This window comes from Suncus etruscus, chromosome 10, assembly GCF_024139225.1.
Source record: "Suncus etruscus isolate mSunEtr1 chromosome 10, mSunEtr1.pri.cur, whole genome shotgun sequence".
Lineage (NCBI taxonomy): Eukaryota > Metazoa > Chordata > Mammalia > Eulipotyphla > Soricidae > Suncus > Suncus etruscus.
The window spans coordinates 87,722,664-87,735,386 of NC_064857.1; the positions used below are offsets into that span (position 1 = coordinate 87,722,664).

Consider the following 12,723-nt stretch of genomic DNA (forward strand, 5'->3'; position numbering starts at 1 on the left):
AACAAAACAAAACAAAAGAGGACTTCTATTTTCACCTGTTCACATTTTTGGAGGATTTTTCCATTTTCTGATGTTTTGTGTCTAGGCTCTTTTCCTATCTCTTCTGTTGAAAGGAGTTGTTATGCATCTTATCTTTCAGCTCACTGATTTGATCCTCAGGTGCTGTTACTCTGTTGGAGAGGCTTTCCTATGAGGTTTTTATTTTGTTCCAGTTTTTCAGACTTGTTATTTCAGTTTGGATTTTTTTATTCCTATTTTCATATCCTCTTGATTCTTATTTGTAGTTCATTCAGCTCAACCCATGCTTTCTTTGAGTTCTATGAACATCCTCCATATTTCTTTTCTAAATTTCTTATCTGAAAGGCCAAATAAGTGGGACTTTTTGAGTTATCAGTTACCATTTTCATTCTCTATGCATCGTGTTGGCCTGTGTTGTTTCCCCATTGTTATGCTTGTAGTGCGGTGTTTTCTTCATGTTGTGCTAGGGTTCATTGGGTAGGAGATGTGCACGACCATGAAGTAAAGCAGAAGTCTGCACTCCTCTGGCCATAGAAAATTAGTTGGGAAAGTTGTGGAGAGGTCCACAAAGCTCAATTAGTGAAAAAATATACAGGAGTCTCAGCTATTCCCTTCAGTAACACCATTACATTGTAGCAAGTAATTAAAGCAAATTATTTTGTGCCTGCTTAAAGGAATAGGCTGGGTGCCTGTGGGGGTAGCTAACTTGAGACATTGGTGGAGGGAAGTCACACTGATGGTGGGACTGTTGTTAGAATATTGAATGTCTGAAATTACTGTATTATGAACAACTTCGTAAATCACAGTATTTAAATAAAGCTTCAAAGAAAAGATTTAATTTAGTTTTAATGTTACACTAGACATTTTTGAATGTTCTAATTATTAAAAATTAACTTTTGTAATTTGTACTTTTATTCACCAGGTTCTTAAAAAAAAATCACAGGCTTCTCTGTCACAGGGAGAGAAAGTAATTGATCACATTTGGGTTGCTGCATAAAAATGATTTCCAAAAAGTGTAATGTGAGTTGGGCTCCACAATATACATAAGTTGCTTTCAGTTAAATTTGGAATCATAAAATATATATGAAATAAACAGAACTGATCTGAATTGAAAGAGAAGACCAAGGCAATACCTAGGCACTAAAACACATTTAGTATAAGTATAACTTCTTAATATCAGTAAGGATTAAAGATATAGAAAGATGAAAAATGGGCATTCATAGTAAAACCCATAAAACAATCAAGAAGACAATAGTTCTGGGCCTTTGGAGAACAAAGAAAAAGTAAAAGTAATAGTTTCTGTCTGGAGTCGGGTGGTGTTGACCATACCCAATGGTATTCAGAAGTGACTCCTAGCAGTGCCAACAGTCAAACCAGGGTTGGTGGGATGCAAGTCAAGAGCCCTAATTTTGGTACTATCTCTCTGGCTCTTAGTTCTTTTTCCTTTTTATAGTTGCCAAATGTTATTCTGTTCTTTTGATTTGGAAAATATCTGAAACTTAAAATACTTAAATTTAAATCTGATTGGCTTCAATATAAAAATAACATAATTGGGACATTTTATATTTTCATTCAAAAGGCAATTTGTGTTGATAAATATACTGTGTGATTCTTGTTTTTAACCTTCTATCCTCATTAATACTATACACTACATTTGATACCCTAACAGAATAGATATTTAAAAAAGAAATTCTCTTTTCTTAACTAGTTTTTCTGCTTTAAAGAATATGAATGCTAAATTTTGAAAAGGCCTAATTTTGATTATTTTTCATTACTATTATAGAGCACATGATAAGATTTTTTTCATTACTACTATAGAGCACATGATAAGAATTTTATGCAGAAGTGGCATGGAAAATCAAGAATTATTATACAAATTCAGTTCTCCATCTGGCCCACATATCTAACAGCTGCAGATTACTGTTATGAAACTGGGGTCCAGCACCAATTCATACCAAAGGTAGAGAGTAGATATTGCTGACAAAACTTCTAATGGCTCTAATGAGTAAAGATTAAGACATTAGTAATTCTTTAACTGAGTATGATGCACGTAGAGAGTTAGAGGTGGAGGGCATGTTAATCTGGTAATCACTTACAGAAAATGTGGTTAATTTCTCTGGAGAGAACAAACCCAATTACTCATAATGTGCCATACAGGGCAGTGCTTAATAGGCATCACTGCTACTAATTTAGATCTGGCACATATTTACATTCTCTTGATCTCCCCTACAACCACTATGTCCCCCACTCCTCAAGTAGTGAAATCACAATGGTTAATGACATTAGGTAGGATAAACCATGATGGAAGATGTATTTAGCAATTAGATACCACCCTATAGTTGAGCACATTCATTTCAGCACTGTTCTATTTTATCTGATCTTGAAAGTCAGAGGTAAGCTGTTGTAAACTTGGAAATAGGAAACAAGCAGCATGTTTCCCTGTTGATCATATTCTTGTTTTCCTAAAAAGAATTCTTGCAAAGACTCAGGGAAGATGAAGTGAGGCAACAATTGTGTAAACCTTGCGAAATCCATATAGAATTTAATCACTTATAGAATCTCGTTATTACCAAAGTTTCAAGAATTGAATAGTAGAAAAACATACCAAAGTGTATAGAGTAACACCAGAATTGTCTTTTCTTTTCTTTTCTTTTTTTTTCTTTCATTTTTGGGCTACACTTAGCAGCTATCAGGATTACTCCTAACTCTACACTCAGAAATAATTCCTGGCAGGCTTGGGGGACCATATGGGATGCTGAGGAATCAAACCCAGTTGGCAGTGTGCAAGGCAAACACCCTTCCTTCTATGCTATTGCTCTGCTATTACACTCTTTTTTTTTTTTGGGGGGGGGCACACCCAGCGGTGCTCAGGGGTTACTCCTGGCTGTCTGCTCAGAAATAGCTCCTGACAGGCACTGGGGACCATATGGGACACCGGGATTCGAACCAACCACCTTTGGTCCTGGATCAGCTGCTTGCAAGGCAAACACCGGTGTGCTATCTCTCCGGGCCCTACACTCTCTTTTACAATGTGAATTTTGAAAGGTATACACAAATTAATGACAATATAGGTTTTGAAGACTTCTCAGTAAAAATGAGTATGTTAGATTGCTCATTGCCCTCAGAAGTCATACTAGGAAAGATAGTTCACTCAAAGGGTACAGTTGAGGTTAGTTTAATGAAGATGTCAGGGAATCGAACCCAAGTTGGCATGTACAAGGCAAACTCCCTACTGGCTGTGCTATCGTGCCATCCCCAAGAGGTATTTAAGAGAGGACTACATGAGAGAAGTTACAGCCTTTGAAAGAAGAATGATGCTGTTTTCAACTTGCAGAGTTGAAATAACTGGGGAATACCTTGCCTCACCCCTTCTGCCCATCTATCCTACTCTGTTGCATCTAACAAGTCAAACTCACCAGAAACTGAAGACTATTAATATAATTTTTCTTTTCTATAGGGTCCAAAAGATCAGACTCTGGGAGCATAGAGCGTAGTAAAAAGTGAAAAGTAAAATTAGAGCAAAATATTATTTATTATTATTTTGCAGTGTAAAGAATTGGACCCATACACATGCAAGACATGTGCACTACTGCTGAGCTATATTCCTGGCCCTGAAGCAAGGTATTATACCACATATAAAATGAGTTTTAACAGCATTTGATTGACCAACATAAATCCAAATAAACATAAAACCAGTGATGACCACCCCCCTTAGAACAAAAGCATATTTTTCATTAAAGTCCCACAAATGTGTCCTGTTAAAGATATCCTAGAGTTCTCTGCTGCACCACACTGCACAATGTTTTAATTAAACCGCAACTAGGTTGAAGTTTCAGACATAATTAGGTCAAAACCATGTCTCTTCAACTGCAGTCATTTTTTTTTTAAACCAAGGTTCTATTTGAAACATTTCCCAACATACCATCTCAAATAATAAAGCATAGATGTGGGAATTTTGTTTGTTTTGAAGTCACACCCAACTCTGGTTCAGGGCTTACTCCTGGCTCTGAGGTCAGGGATCATTTTGGCGGAGTCATGGTACAATATGTGGTACCAGAAACCAAATCTAGGTGGCCATTTGCAAGGCACTTGGCCCTACCTACTTATCTTCAATATCTTTAGTGGAATTGTTTCACATGACTTGAGCTAAAGGCCACTATAAATCAATACATGAATAAATTTGGATTAGATATGAGGAAGAAATCCAATAAAATATTTATGAAATCCAAATGTTCCTAATTCCTACTCTTGAACTGTATGATCATTTTCTTTAAATAGGCCTAGTTGTTAGTTGGATTTTTTGGGAGGGTGGAAAACCATCTTTCTGTCAATACGTTTTAACAACCCTTTTCTTTTTGCACTAGATCATGGCAATGAAGGAAACAAAAAGAAAGGAAAGGAAAGGAATGTAAAGAGTAGTAGGTAGGAAGTTCAAATCTTATTTGTGCAAACTTTATTGTATACTTTAGTGGACAAAGAAACAGATATCAAAAGTCCAGCACTTATTGTTCAGCACTTAAGGAAGAAATGTCTAATGACACTGTATGTGGGTTAAAGTAAGTGCCAAAGGAAAAGCAGTTCCCACCACCCCCAAGGAGCAGGATCTTTTGCTCTTCGGGAAGGAGAACACTAGTATGGTTGTGCAACATTAATGGCCACGGTACATGTGTTGTGTCAATATGATACTCAGAGATCAGTCCCGTAGTCAAGTTGATAACAGTCACTCCAGGAACTGAGGAGGAATGAATCCAGACTCCTCCAACCAGTAAAAGCTTCCCATTTAGCACATGACCAGTGTGGGAGTACCTTGGAGTAATAGGAGGCTGTGTGACTACTGATTCCCAGAGGAACCCAGAAGAGACTGGTTTCAGAAAGAATACAGAGCTCAGTGGTTCCTCTGAAGCACCCAGCCCTCCAGCTATAAGGGTTCCCCCTTGCCAACTGCAGGCACTGTGGGAATGCCGACCTTTAGGGGCTTCCCCTTCCACCGGGATCTTCACCCAAGTCATTGTCCTGATGTGCAGGAAATGCCATTCACTTAAAACAGGTGCCATCACACTTCGACCCCCATATACAAATAAATATTTCTGATTCTGGTATGACACTTCTGTTGCTGAGTGTCGCCAACAAGACAGGGTGGAATCTTCTTCTGGACCAGCCTTTGATATGGTGACATTTAGGTCCAAGCAGCTATTATCCTCACTCTTACCAAAACAAAGGTGGAGACTATGCAGGGCCGGGGTTACTGGGGACAGTCTCCCTCCCAGAACCAGAACGTGATTGTCTGAAAGTCTTGTCATAGTGTGATAAAGGCGTCCATCCCACTGAGTGCTAGCTCTGCTACTGCCTATGTGGCTGCCTTTCCACTCCAAGGAACAGTCTCTTGACAGCAAGTGAAACTTGCTCACTCGGCAGTGCCGCCCCTCCTGCTCTCCGAATCCTCCAGTGCTGAGGATAAGGCCCTGGCTCAAAAGCACTGAGGCATGGCCGAATCTCTTAAGGTCTGGGCCCTGGCCATCACTGGTGACGAAACTGGCAGGGAAGATCCCTGAAGGGGAAGCAGGGTCTACCGGTGTAAAAGCCTCAGAGGGTGGAAACACTATAACCGGGGAGAGTGCGTCTCCCTGAGAAGCAGCCAGAATGAAATAGTGGGAGCACTTCAGATGCCACTCCTCGAACTCGTCGAAAGGTTCGAGATTTTCTATGCGGCAACGTTCTTGGGTGGGAAGGATGCGGTGGTAGAACTCGTTCATGTCCATAACCGTGCAGGCTGTCCAGCCCGCTTGCAGGAAGCGGCGCTGCTGGGCCTCGACGTCGGGAAAGCGGTCCAGGCCGTGAAGGGGGGAATTCAGCTGGCGAAAGTGTTGCTGCATGACTTGGCCAAAGGCGTCCTGCGGCCTCATCTGCTCGTAGACCACGAAAAGGGCATCGGGGAAACGCTGAGCGGCCCAGGTGATGAGCGCCTTGGAGCTGCCGGGTTCCAGGTAGGTTAATACGGCTTCGGCCAGGAGCAGAGTGGGCGCAGCAGCGTCCAGGGCCGCTTCGGCCAAGGCTTGATCCAGTCGCTCGAGCTGCTGCAGGTCCAGGCCCAGGAGGCGGTAGTCGGAGCTCTGGAAGCACAGGGCCGACGGGGGCTCCCGACTGACGGGAGGCCCGGTGAGCGCGCACAGCTCCGGCACCTCCCGAATCCGGGCCGCTTTCCGCCTCGCCACCTCGGGAAAATCCACCTCCCAGACAGCAGCGCCGGCGAGCTCGAGACTTCCGGTGGCTTTGAGGCGAAAATACAGCGAGTCCGAGCCGGCCCCGAGTGACAGAATCTGGACTCGCGGCGCGCCGGGAAGCGCGCGCATGCGCTCTAGGAAGGCGTCCACGCAGTGCTGCACGGCGCGTGCGCGTGCGTAGTAGCCGCGGTGGATGAGCGGCGCGCGCCGCCCGGCGCCTGGCACCAGCAATTGAGCGAAGGCGTCTTGCACGTACCCGCGCGCGGCCAGGGAGCGCTTGCTGAGGGCGCTGCTGTCGTTGGTGCTCTGCACTGCCCCCGCCCCACGCCTGTGGCTTCGCGCGCCCATGGTTATAGGAGCGACGGAGCGGCGAGTTTCCGTCAGGGCGGCGAGATGCTTGGCGACGCTCTTCCGGAGAGCGCTTCCGCCCATCGATTGCGTCACTTCCGGAAGAACGCTCAGCCAATCAGCATAGAGAAAGACGCGGTCTTTTCACCGGAAGACGGCCTGTCTGTGCCCAGACTTACTTCCGGTGGCCCTCAGGACTGGTTCGCGGAACCTCTAGCTCGGCCCCTTTTCCTTAGCCTTCCTCCTAAAGGGAGATCTGTATCCTAGGTAGAGTTTAGCCCATGCTGACAAAACAGATTTTATTTTCTTTTTGGAAAAAACACATTTTTAAAGAGGTGAGTGAGGGGAATTGGTCACCCGACCTGGACGGCAGGATCTAGACACTGAAGTGAGGAAAGATAAAGACCCATCTTTGATGAATGAAACCCGAGAGAAAGGGGTTGTTCTTTTTGTCGCTGACTCTTCCTACTTATTGAATGGTCTTTATTATGATGAAGGATGATGTTTAGATGTGAAAACACGTTCATGAGAAAAGGAAAAAAATTTGGCCAGAGTTTTCTAGGGGAAGCACCACCTGCTTCCAGTGCTATTTAGGTTTTTTTGTTTGTTTGCTTTGGGGCCACACCCGGCAGCGCTTAGAGGTTACTCCTGGCAGGCTCGGGGGACCATATGGGATGCAGGGGATCGAACTTGGGCCCGTCCCGGGTCGGCTGTGTGTAAGACAAACGCTCTATCACTGTGCTATCGCTCTGGCCCCAGCTATTTCGATTCCAAGGTTTTTCATTGAGATGTGGTGGTTGTGCGGCCTGAGATGCAAGCCAGGGAGCTCTGATTATCGGGGTGCGGTATGGCAAGGTAGTTAAGAGCAGGAGCTTTGGACTCGAGACACCCCAGCTGAGTCAGGATGGAGATTTGGTGAGTGATCAGCGCCCGCTTGATGGGACGTTTTAGAGCTCGTGCTAGGGAAGGTGATTTCTAGAGCGCTGTAAACGTGTAATCCACATTTCAGTGAATCAAAGGGGTAAGGAAATGGAAGCATCGAAATTAACACTCAAGGAACTCAGCTCAGAAGGAAAGGAAAGATGGGGCAGTAGCTAAAGAGGAATGTGGGAGGAAAGAAATCTTTTTCCTGGGGTGGGGGGTACACCCGGTGGCGCTCAGGGGTTACTCCTGGCTGTCTGCTCAGAAATAGCTCCTGGCAGGCAAGGGGGACCATATGGGACACCGGGATTCGAACCAACCACCTTTGGTCCTGGATCGGCTGCTTGCAAGGCAAACGCCGCTGTGCTATCTCTCCGGGCCCCAGCCCCATGCTTCGTAATGTAATTAAGTTTCTACTTTTCCAGAGACATTTGATAGCAGACATTTCTTATGCAGGTATCACTGGTACAAAGAAATGATCAGGGACTATGTGATTATTCAAAACTTTTAGCCTGTGAGTTACATGTAATTACTGAGCTGAAACTTTTGATTGTGGACTTAGGTTAGCTGTTCCAAGGTCAATTACAAAGATTCCCCCCTTTGTAGTAGAGTAGGAGATGATTATGAAAGGAGTAAGAAAAACATGAAACAAATCGCAATGAGAAATGAGAAAACCATTTATAGGCTTGGTTTGATCATAACTTGCTTTGTTTATCTGGAAACACTAATTTTAGGTCAGGTAACATCTGTGTCTCTTCCCTGAAGTTCAGCTGTACAAGCACTCATTAGCAGTACTTGATAAGATCAGTTTACAGTGAGATTGAAGAGAGATTCTCTGGAGTTGTGTTTTCTGGTTATAGAGTATGTTGCTTAAGGCCTTTCCCCAAGTACTTTGTGAAAGGAATCTCAGAGCATGTTGTTGTTTTTCCATCCTTCCAAATATCCCAAACATGTTCTTTTTTGTTTGTTTTGTTTTGGGTCACACCCCGGCAGTGCTCAGGGGTTACTCCTGACAGGTTAGTGGCACCATATGGGATGCCAGGATTCGAACCAAGTCAGTCCTGTGTTGGCAGTGTGCAAGACAAACACCTTACCATTGTGCTATTACTCCAGCCCCAAACATGATTGTTTTTGATCAGTTAGGCCTTTGTATTTTACATACTGAATCAAGATTGATCTTTGAGCAAAATGGGAGTTAGCAGTTGAAAATCTGCGTATAACTTGACTCCCCCAAAACATTATTCAAAGCCAGCTGTTGACAGCTGATAACAAAAACAGTTGATTAATACATAATTTGTATTTCTGTACTTTATAGATTATCTTAAAGTAAGTTATAGAAAAGAAAATGCTACTAAGAAAACGAGGATGTGGAGGAGGAAATTAGAGCTATGGTATGGGGGTTGAGCCCTTGCCTTGCATGCAACTGAACCAAGCTTGCTGGGAGTGATTCTCAGAGCACAGAGACAAGAGTAAGCCCTGAGCAGTATTGGGTGTGGCTCAAAAACCAACAATAAGGGGGCCAGAGAGATAGCATGGAGGTAAGGTGTTTGTCTTGCATGCAGAAGGATCCCGGCATCCCATATGGTCCCCTGAGCCTGCCAGGAGCGATTTCTGAGCATAGAGCCAGGAGTAACCCCTGAGCGCTGCCGGGTGTGACTCAAAAGCCAAAAAAAAACCCAAAAAACCCAAAAACAAAAAAAACAATAAGGACTGGAGCGGTGGTGTGAGATGTTAAACCAAAACAAAATAAAACAACAATAAAAGTAAACAAGGAGCTGGAGCAATAGTAATGTGGGTAGGCCACTTGCATTGCATGTAGCCAACTCAGGTTTGGCCCTCAGCACCCTTTATAGTCCCCCAATCTTTACCAGGAGTGCTCCCTACGAGCAGAACCAGGAGTAAGTCATGAGTACTTTTGTGTGGTCCAAAACAAAATTATAGTGAAGATAAAATACAGTAAATATAGTATTTGTTATTAATATACTATGTTGATACTGTTGAGTTCACATTATGTGTTTACAATAAGATCTGTTTAAGTTGATGTGCACAATTGAAATCTGTGCTGTTCAAGGATTGTATCTCTTTAATTATGGATCAAAAGTCATGATGATCAATGAATATCTGAAAGGTGAAAGGTTATGAATTTTAAAAGATGTTCATGACATTTACAAGATTAAAGGCAATGCTTTTGGCTGAGATATATATGTATGTAGGGCATATACATAAGTCTGTCCAATTCAGTTTTCTTTTTTTCTTTTTTTTTTTTTTTTTGGTTTTTGGGCCAGACCCGGCAGTGCTCAGGGGTTACTCCTAGCTGTCTGCTCAGAAATAGCTCCTGGCAGGCATGGGGGACCATATGGGACACCGGGATTCGAACCAACCACCTTTGGTCCTGGATCGGCTGCTTGCAAGGCAAATGCCGCTGTGCTATCTCTCCGGGCCCCCAATTCAGTTTTAATAGTGTCATTGTATTTGAGTTTAAAAGATGACAGAGGCGGTCATAATGGCACAATGAGGAGGGTGCTTGCTTTGTGTACAACTGACACGGGCTTTGATTCCTAGCACCATATAGTCCCCTAAACCAGCCAGGAGTGGTCCCTGAGTGCAGAGCCAGGAATAAGTCCTGGATACAGTCAGGTGTGACCATCCCCAACACCCTTCTCCCTCCAAATAATAAATACATATATATTTTAAAATGGCTGTGGGTAGTAGGTAGGAGAAAATGATTTTGTTCTTTTTGGGGGGCCACACCCAGCAGTGCTCAGGGATTACTTTTGGCTCACTCCTGGCAGGGCTATCGAGGTACTAGGGGTCAAACCTGGTTTGACCACGCGCAAGGTCCTACCTGCTGTACTATCACTCCAGCCCCAACATAGTGAAAACATTAACCAAAAAAAAAAAAACTGACAAAAGTTTAAACTTGTTAGTGCATCTGTCCAATATAATGGCTTCCTCAGTCACTATAAAGTGCAAGAGTTCTCCAACTAAGTAAAAAATATAATATAATATAAAATATAAATTTTTTTCAAAAGAACTTTGACCACAGAAGATGCAGTTTCTGTTTACAAGGAAGATCCTCAATCTAGTGAGAAAGCATATAGAGTAGACTATAACTAAAATAATCATATGGACATAACTAAGACATTTATATCCAGGAGATGGAGGTAATCAAACTCTAAGTGGGCCATCAGGCAATTCAAAACGTTACAGAGTTACATAAACAGGTTCTTCTGGATAGTATTTCGGTTTTGGTTTGTTCAAGTTTTTTTGTTTTTGTTTTTATTTTGTTTTGGTTTGTTTAAGTTCTTGGGCTGGTGGTGCTCAGGACTTCTGACTCAGGGGTCCCAGAGGTAGAACTTGGTGTTGTCCCAAGGCAAGTTTTTTACCTTCAGTACTATTTATCTGCTCCCCTGGGTTGTAATTTGGACAGGATGGACAAATAAAAAGTGGGCATTAAAAGTTGATTTAAACACTGAGGTCTACAGAGTTACTCATAATGCAGTTATTTCTAGCATTAAATGTTCCAACATGGACCGGAATGGTGGTGCTAGTGGTAAGGCATCTGCCTTCTGCACACTAGCTTAGGATGAACCACAGTTTGATCCCCCGGCGTCCCATATGGTTCCCCAACCCAGGAGCGATTTCTGAGCACATTAACCCCTGAGCGTCACCAGGTGTGGCCCAAAAACCAAAAAAAAAAGAAAAAAAATGTTCCAACACCAATCCTACCTACTGTACAATATTTCCTCCACTATAGTCTCCAGTTTCGCACCCTCCCCCAAATGCCCATTGGCAGGTAAAAAATTATTTACATAATATTGCTTGTTACAACTAAATGGTAATGAAATTATAGAAAAAAATATTAAAAGAAAAGTTGTAGGGGCCAAAGAGATAGCACAGTGGTAGGGCATTTGCCTTGCACATAGCTGATTTAGGAGGTCGGTGGTTCGAAACCTGGCATCTCATATGGTCCCCCGTGCCTCGAAATCTGGCATCTCATATGGTCCCCCGTGCCTGCCAAGAGTGCAAAGCTAGGAGTAATCCCTGAGCGCTGCCAGGTGTGACCCAAAAACAGAGAGAGAGAGGGGGGGGGGGGGGAGAGAGAGAGAGAGAGAGAGAGAGAGAGAGAGAGAGAGAGAGAGAGAGAGAGAGAGAGAGAGAGAGAGAGAGAGAGAGAGAGAGAGAGAGAGAGAGAGTGAGAGAGAGAGAGAGAGAGAGAGAGAGAGAGAGAGAGAGAGAGAGAGAGAGAGAGAGAGAGGAGAGAGAGAAGAGAGATAGGAGAGAGAGAGAGAGGAGAGAATAGAAAAATGTGAAAATTGTCATATTTCAGTGGGATCATTAAGTCATTGAAACTGGTTTTGCTAGTTGAGCATTCTGTTGTTATTTTTGACGAGCTTAGGTGGTTTCTATGATAATTTCACATCTAATTTGATGCATTCCTACTGGAATGTCAATATTGAAAAATAATGGATGTGTTGCACTGCCGCTTATGCAGTCTTGCCCTCAAGTATTTCGAGGATCTGTGGAGCTGGACCGAAGAGCTGATATGGTGGCAGCTGTGGGTTATGGGTAAGGCTGCTGGAGTTTCAGGAGGTATGAAGGCATAAGGGAACTGGGAGGGGGGGTGGGAGGGGGGAGGTGCCTGCTCTGACTCCAGAAAGATCTTAGAGATCTCAGTCCCCAAACCTGGAGTTTTGGGTGGTTAGGTCTTTTCAGTGGAAAAGCAGTGAAGTTGAGCCATTGGTGTGGCTGTGTTGTGGGGTGGGGTGTTTATGCAGCTGCCAAGACTTCAGCAGGGCAGGGAACATTCCCCACCTCTCTCAGTGTGTGTGTGTGTGTGTGTGTGTGTGTGTCCCCTTACTAATATTTCTTTTTCTTTTCTATTTTAGTAGTAATTTTATTTGAGGTAATCTACTGAAAAATTCTAATTTCTGAAAAACTCTTCCCCTTTTAATTTTATTTTTTGCCATATATCTCATAGGCCAAAATGCCTCTGTTCTCCCTTTATATATCTCAAGCAATTAAAAAAATAACTTAAAAATACTCAAATGGGTACTATAAAAATTCTTGTTACAGAGATTTATAGTTAAGTATAATAATTATATATATTTATATAGAAAATGCTAATAGGTAAGGAATATATTCTTCAAAATATTGGATTTTATAAAGCCAGAGTGATAGTACAAAGGTACAAGGTACAAGGTACAAGGTAGGG

The 12,723-nt window shown here is 43.0% G+C and overlaps 1 protein-coding gene across 1 annotated transcript; it reads right to left on the reverse strand.

Moving 5' to 3' along the window:
- Nucleotides 1-4,450: 4,450 nt before the first annotated feature.
- On the reverse strand, nt 4,451-6,587 carry LCMT2 (leucine carboxyl methyltransferase 2). Its single transcript, XM_049782476.1, has one exon. The coding sequence runs from the start codon at nt 6,585-6,587 to the stop codon at nt 4,521-4,523; it is 2,067 nt and encodes a 688-aa protein (XP_049638433.1). The 3' UTR covers nt 4,451-4,520.
- Between the last annotated feature and the right edge of the window lie 6,136 nt (nt 6,588-12,723).